The 7,957-nt window shown below is 43.7% G+C and overlaps 1 protein-coding gene across 1 annotated transcript in view; it reads left to right on the top strand.

The window, feature by feature from the left end:
- The first annotated feature begins 285 nt into the window (after positions 1-285).
- The window catches only part of LOC122558401 (uncharacterized), a 367,215-nt gene continuing 359,543 nt past the window's right edge, over positions 286-7,957 (top strand). The window contains exon 1 of the mRNA XM_087995568.1: positions 286-336. Coding sequence (XP_087851694.1) covers positions 300-336 — 37 coding nt within the window. The 5' untranslated portion in view covers positions 286-299. The remainder of the gene's footprint in view (positions 337-7,957) is intronic.

Below are 7,957 nucleotides of genomic sequence, written 5' to 3'. Positions count from 1 at the left end.
GGAAGCGGCAGGGACAGACCACGATAAACACCGGAGGAAACATCAAAGAAGCGCTTCGCAGGAGGCTCCCAAGCACTGAGGATGTCGCCTAGCCAGGGGACGAAACGTTTGCAACAAAAACTTCCAGCTCGGCGAACAGAACCACAACAGCGAGCACCCGAGCTACAAATCTTCGCACAAACTTTGAATACAAAGAATATCGCCAACTAATATAAGCACAGCACCTGTGTTTGACATTTTAGAATTTCCTTTAAAGTGAACTCTTACAAGTGTGTTTTATTTTCAGAAATTCAAGCTGAATGTTTATCATTTGGCAATTGAAGAGGACATTCAGTGGTAAGTAAAATACATTTCTGCAATTGTTGCTATGCTGACCTGCAGCAGTCTATACTGGGCCTCAACTTACACCAATATTTTTGATAAAAAGAGTGAAGACACGGTGGCTAATTTCAGAGACAACAACGTGAAGATGGATAGGAAAGTGTATTGTGAAGAAGACAGAGGTTGCAGCTGGATATCGATAGATTAATTGAGTCAGTGAAAATCTGGCAAATGGAGTATATGTGGCAAAATTGAAGTTGTTCATTTTGGCAGCAAGAATTAAAAAGTGGAGCATTACTTAAGGAGAGAACAATTGCAGAATTTCGAGGTGTTGGGGGATTTAGGTATTTTGGTATATATGTCATAAAATGGTCATAAGCAAATATGGAACAAAATGAAGATGGTGCATATATTACGAGAGGAATCGAACAAAAATGTGAGGATAAAAACCGCAAGAACCACAAGCCAAGCTATCCAACCTATTTTTAATAAGACAACCACCTCATTCCAGGTATCAATCTCGTTAATCTTCTCTGACCCACCTGCAACACATTCACATCCTTCCTTAAATAAGGAGCCCAAAACTGCACATTGTATTCAAGAAGTTATCTCATCAATACCATATATAAATGATGCATAACATCCTCATGTTTATACTAAAAACAGTCGGGAATCAGATGAAATCCTGTGGAGCTGAGAGAGTGAGAAGGTTGCTGCAAAAACAGAAGTTTCTGGAAAAGCTCAGCAGGTCTGGCAGCAACTGTGAAGAGAAATCAAAGTTAATATTTCTGAGGAAGGGTCACCAGGAATAAATGTCTCATTAAAAATAGTTGGACGGCTTGGTTTGTTTCCAGTGGAGTTGAAGAGAGTGAATGGTGACTTGCTTGAAGTGTGTAAGTCTCTGAGTGATCTTGTGAAGGTCAATGCAGAAAAGATGCTTTCTTTAATGGGTCAGTCCAGAACTAAGAGGCTGTATTTTAAAATTAGGGATTGCCCTTTCAGGATCAAGATGGGGTGAATGCTTTCTCTCAGAGGGTTGTATGACTTTGGAAGTCCTAGTTTCAGAAAATGGTGGAGGCGAGGTCGTTGAACTGGCTGTCCCCGGATCCACATCTCATCCGCATGTCCTGGTGATGTTGGCTCCTCTTCCTGACACTGACGACAACTGTTACCTTGCCCGTTCCTCTCAGCGATGCTGACTGCCTGTTGCAATCTTCACCTTTCTCAATCCTCTTGGGAGTGCTAACTATCTAACTCAGAGCATTGTTAGGACCGTTTGGAGTTACCAGTGCTGCTGGGATGGCTGAATTACATTGATTCTGTGCAGAGAACTCAGTGATCAGTCAAGAGCAGTTGGATGGCTCTGTGCTGTTTAAGGAAGAAGTTCAAGGAATTAGTAGGCCGCTATGTATTTGAGTCATGAATCAAATGAAATCCTGTGGACCTGAGAGAATGGAAAGGTTGCTGCAAAAACAGAAGTTTCTGGAAAAGCTCTTGTGAAGAGACATCAGCCTGAGCAGGGTCACCCTTTCTCAGAATGGATGGTAGCTATGAAATTGTTGTTTATATGCAGTAGATAGGGTGGGGGGCAGGGGTAAGGAGTAAATGCTGGTAAGGGATAGAGCCTGAAGAGAGAGAAGAGCAGTTAGACAGACAGAGAAGTGGATAACAATGTGGCTAGGATGGTTAATAGCTGTTAATGGAGACTGTTGGTGGCTAACAATAGGTAGTGTGTAATAGCAAACTGTGATAACAAGGCCTGGTGTATGTGGTGGGGGGCTAGGACATGGAGGAGTTCAGGCCCTAAAATTATTAAACTTGATATTGAGTCCGGAGGGCTGCAGGGTCCCCAAGGGAAAATGAGGTGTTGTCCTTCCAGCTAATGCTGAGCTTTGCTGGAGCACTGCAGCAAGCCTGAGGCACAGATGTTGGCCAGGAAACAGGGTGCTGTGTTAAAGTGGCAGGCAACTGGAAGCTCAACGTAGATGTTCTGCGAATTGATCACTCAGTCTACGCTTCGCTTCCCCAATGTAGAGGAGGCCACATTGTGGGCAGTGAATGCAGTCGACTAGATTGTGACAAGTGCAAGTAAAGTGCTGCTTCACCTGGAAGGTATGTCTGGGCCCTTGGATAATGAGGAGGGAGGAGGTAAATGGGCAGGTGTTACACCTTCGGTGGCTGCATGGAAGGTGCCCTGGGTCTGAAGGAAGGTGTCAGAAGTGAAGGAAGAGTGGACCAGGGTGTCCCAGAGGAAATGATCCCTGTGGAAGGTGGTTGAGGGAATATGTGTTGGTGATGGTATCTCGCTGGAGGCAGTGGAAATGGTGGCTGATGATGATCTTCTGGATGTGGATGCTGGTGGGATGGTAGGTGAGTACAAGCGGAACCCTCTCACTGCTGCAAGAGGGAAGAGAGTTGGACCCGGTGGAAAGCCATGTCAACAACAGTGTTGGGGAATCCTTGGTTGAGGAAGAAGGTGGACATTTCGGAGATTACCTTATCAAAGTTGGCCTCATTAGAACATATGCGAGAGATGGAGGAACTGCGAGAATTGAATGGAGTATTTGCAGGAAGCAGGGTATAGTCCAGGTAGCTGTGGGAGTCTGGGGTTTATAGTGGATATTAGTGGCCAGTCTGTCCCCGGAAATGGAAACAGACATGTTGAAGAAGCAAAAGGAGGAGTCAGTTGTGGACCAGGGGAAGGTGAGAGCGGAGTGGAAATTGTAAACGAAATTGATGAACTTTTCTAATTCCAGACAAGAGAGGGAAGCAGCACCAATGATATTGATATATCGGAGAAAGAGTTGTGGGTCGGGGCTGGAATAAGACTGGAGCAAGGCATGTTCCCCCATACTCCATGAAGAGACAGGCATAACTGGGGCCCATGCGAATGCCCATGACCACCCCTCTGACCTGAAGAAAATGAGTTAAGAGAGAAGTTGGGGGTGGGAATAAGCACGGCCAAGAAGAGGAGCATGGTGGTGGATGGGAATGGTTCAAGCCTTTGCCCTAGGAAGAAGCAGAGAACCCTGGGACCATCCTGATAGGTGATGGACATATATGTCCATGGTAAAGAGGAGGCAGCTGGAGCCCGCAAACAGGGAATTCTGAAACTGGATTAAGGCATCAGAGGAATCGCGATGTACATGGGCAGCGACAAGACCAGGAGAGAACAGACTGAGTCAAGGTAGGAAGAGATGGGTTCTGTGGGGCAGGATCAGGCAGCAATAATGGGTCTGACCGGGCAGACCAGTTTGTGGATTTTCAGAAGGAGGTAGAAGCGAGCTGTATGGGGCTGGGCACTATCAGCTTGGAAGCAGTGGAGGCGGTGGGGGGGGGGGGGGAGATCACAAGATGAAATGAGGTCAGTGATTGTAGTTGATACAATGGCCTGATGGCCATGGTGGAGTCATGGTCTAGAAGGAGGTATCTGAGAGCTGGTGCTGATCCTCTGCAATGTAGAATCAGTCCACCAGGCTACAACAGCCACCACCCTTATCCACAGGTGTAATAACAAAATTGGGGCTGGATCGAACCACATGGATTGCAGTCAATTCGGAGGGAGTTAGGTTGGATTTGGTAATGGGGACAGAGAAATTGAAGCGACCAATATCACGTTGACAGTTCTTGATTAACAGATTGAGTACAGGCAGAATGCTAGAGGAAGGGGTTCAGGTGGAGGGAGAGTGTTAGAGCTGGGTGCAGCGGTCTGAGGGATGGAGAGAGGACCTTTGCCCAAAGAAATTAATGCTGAGGCAAAGACGACAGAAGAGTTCATTGAGCTGGAAGAACAACACCTTATTTCCACATGGGGACAATGCAGACTCAATATTGAGTTCAATAATTTTAGGACCTGAATTCTCCCATGTCCTAGCCCCCTACAGCACACACCAGACCTTGTTATCACAGTCTGTTATTACACATTACCCATTGTTAGCCACTAACAGTCCCCATTAACAGTCATTCGCTCTCCTAGCCAGATCCTTATCCACTCCTCTGTCTGTCTAATGGTCCTTCTCTCTCTTTGGGCTGATTCCTAGCAAAGTTTACTCCTTAACACTTCTTCCCACCCTGTCTTCAGTGTATAAACCGGCATTTTCCGAACTACCATCAGTTCTGAGGAAGGGTCACCCCAGACCCAAAACGTTAACTCTGATTTCTCTTCACAGATGCTGCCAGACCTGCTGACTTTTCGAGCAACTTTAGCTGTTTTATTTCTGATTTGCAGCATCTGCAGTTCTTTGAGGTTTTATTTGAAAAGGTTGCTGGCTCTGTGTACAAGGAAGACATAAGGGGAGCTTTGAAGAGGCCTATGAGCATTACTACTTAAATATGGCTGAGAAAATGGAGATTGAAAAGCTCATAAGCAGTGTTTGTTTGATGCAGTTGAGCAAGATGGAAGCTCAAGTGAAATCCCAGCAGTAGGACTGGCATGGTAAGACTACAAGACCATAAGACATAGGAGTAAAAGCAAGGCCATTTGGCCCATTGAGTCCACTCCGCCATTTAATCATGGCTGATGGGCGTTTCAATTCCACTGACCTACACTATCCACATAGCCCTTAATTCCTTGCGAGATCAAGAATTTATCAATCTCTGCCTTGAAGACATTTAATGACCCGGCCTCCACTGCGCTCTGTGGCAATGAATTCTGCAGGCCCACCACTCTCTGGCTGAAGAATTGTCTCCTTATTTCCCTTCTAAATTGACTCCCTCTAACTCTAAGGCTGTGCCCATGAGTCTTAGTATCCCCGCCTGACGGAAATAATTTCCCAGCGTCTACCCTTTCTAAGCCATGCATTATCTTGTAAGTTTCTATTAAAGTTCCCCTCAACCTTCTAAACTCTAACAAATACAATCCCAGGATCATCAGCCGATCATCATATGGTAGGCCTACCATTCCAGGGATTATCTGTGTGAATCTCCGCTGGACTCCACTCCAGTACCAGTATGTCCTTCCTGAGGTATGGGGCTCAAAATTGGACAAAGTATTCTAAATAGGGCCTAACTAGAGCTTTATAAAGTCCCAGAAGCATGTTGCTGTTTTTATATTCCAACCCTCTTGAGATAAATGGCAACATTACATTTGCCTTCTTAATCATGGACTTAACCTGCAAATCAAACTTTAGAGAATCCTGGACTAGCACTCTCAGATCCCTTTGTACTTTGGCTTTATGAATTTTCTCACCATTTAAAAAATAGTCCCCACCTGTATTCTTTTTTCCAAACTGCAAGACCTCGCACTTGCTCACATTGAATTTACTCAGCCATTTCCTGGACCACTCTCCTAAACGGTCTAAATCTTTCTGCATTCTCCCCACCTCCTCAGTACTACCTGCCTGTCTGCCTAACTTTGAATCATCGACAAATTTCATATATAAACTGAACAGCTGCAGCCCGAACATTGAATCCTGCAGGACCCCACTTATCACCAACTGTCATTCTGAAAAAGAACCTTTTTCCCAACTCTCTGCCTTCTGTCAGACAGCCAATCCCCAATCCATGCTAGTAGCTCACCTCGAACACCATGGGCCCTCACCCGACTCAGCAGCCTCCTGTGAAGCACCTTATCAAAGGTCTTTTGGAGGTCTAGACAGATAACATTCACTGGGTTTCCCTGGTCTAACCTACTTGTTACCTCTTCAAAGAATTCTAACAAGTTTGTCAGGCATGACCTCCCCTTACTAAATCCATACTGACTTGTTCTAATCCGACCCTGCACTTCCACGAATTTAGAAATCTCATCCTTAACGATGGATTCTAGAATTATACCTATAACTGAGGTTAGGCTAATCGGCCTAAAATTTTCCATCTTTTGTCTTGATCCTTTCTTGAACAAGGGGGTTACAACAGCGACTTCCCAATTATGATCACTGCCTCTTAAGTGTTCCCTTACTTTAAGATATTTTATAAAGTCTGGCTCTTACATAGAACTAAGTTGTCTAAGACATCTAGATGGCGAGATGTCAACAAAGAGCTGGAGTTGTTTTTGTTGAGTGGATTTCACCAATTTCCTCATTTCCCCTCCCCCCACCTTACCCCAGTTCCAACCTTCCAGCTCAGCACCATCCTCATGACCTGTCCTACCTGCCAATTTTCCCTCCCACCTATCCACTTGACCCTCCTCTCTGATCTATCACCTTCATCCCCACCTTCGTCCACCTATTGTACTCTTGGCTCCCCAGCCCCACACCCCTCCCATTTATCTCTCTCTCCTGGAGGCTCCCTTTCTTCATTCCTGATGAAGGGCTTTTGCCCAAACGTCGATTTTCCTGCTCCTTGGATGCTGCTTTACCTGCTATGCTTTTCCAGCACCACTCTAATCTAGACTTTTGATTTCCAGCATCCGCAGTACTAATTCTACCCACAACAAATCTAGTCAATTCTTAACTGACATCAGTTGTATCACATAACATTTAAACACTAATGCTAGAAAGCTATATTCCTAATAATGCAATTCATCTTTGGGCATCTGTACGGTCAGCATGTTACCTAATAGCAGACCAATATCATATACTTCAAAAGATTCCATTTCATCAATACTATATCAGTATGAGATTAATACAGATACCAGCAGAATAATAATGATGGTTGCCTTGAGGCTTTCATTTTGTGTCTTCTGTCCAGGGCTTGAAGAAGGGTGCACGTTGGATATCCCTGAATTGTACCTGGCTTCATGTTTAAGGCCGTTGTTTGTATACAACATTCAGTCACACTTCATACTAATTGTTTTTGATTCTGTATTTTGGCTGTTGAAATTTATCATCAAGACACTGTCACAAGCTGAATTTGTTTTGACATAAGTCAACGAAAAGCTTGACAGCACTTAGCTGGATACCCAGTTTAAAAAAAACTCCAGTCCTGTATTTTTCTTATAAAGATCACAAAAATGATTATATCTGTACAGTGTTACTAGGTACTTTGTGCTTTTTTTTTAATATATTAAATTAAGTAATTTTGTTTGCATATTATTTAACATTGCTATTTAATTTGATTGCTACAAGTATTTGGAGCTGCTATTGTTTGTGGATATTGAGATCAGATCTGGTGATAACACTTTAAAGAACGTAAATGTCAAACATTTTGGAATAATTATGAACCCTCTCAACCTGTCTTCAATTAAGGTCTTCTGAAAATCCCTAGGTAATGTCATTTTTATCTAACAATGCGTTATAAAGCTTTTCTGTCAGAATTGTTCAATCTTTCCACTCAGTGTTCTGTCTATAAAGTAAGTGCTTCTGTATTTTAATATTTATTGATAAAGATTTTCATTTTCTTCTTTGATTTCCACTGATGTGATTTCCTGTGGTGAGTGAAGTGGCACCAATGAGATTCGTGATCTGTTCACTATCTAACAAATCAGTGCTTTCACTGAGCATCTGCCACTTTGAACAGAAAATTGAAACAAAAGTTTTTTTTTTCTCTCTGTATGGATTGGGTGAAGCTGCTACGCTGCATGGGATTGAATCATTGTGCAACTTTACTGTCTATATTGGACTGAGAAGCTGCTACAGGAATAGAAAGACAATGGTTCCTGATGCAATTTGTCTTCCTTTAAAGAAAACAGACAGCGGTTTAGAGAGAAACTTGCAGAACTGTGCAATATTGACTGAAGCAGATCCCTCAACTGAACAGG

This window comes from Chiloscyllium plagiosum, unplaced genomic scaffold, assembly GCF_037043375.1.
Source record: "Chiloscyllium plagiosum isolate Xiang-an unplaced genomic scaffold, Cpla_swu_hap1 HiC_scaffold_17, whole genome shotgun sequence".
Lineage (NCBI taxonomy): Eukaryota > Metazoa > Chordata > Chondrichthyes > Orectolobiformes > Hemiscylliidae > Chiloscyllium > Chiloscyllium plagiosum.
The sequence above is the reverse complement of the archived record's forward strand: the minus strand, read 5'-3'. Positions and strand labels throughout refer to the sequence as shown.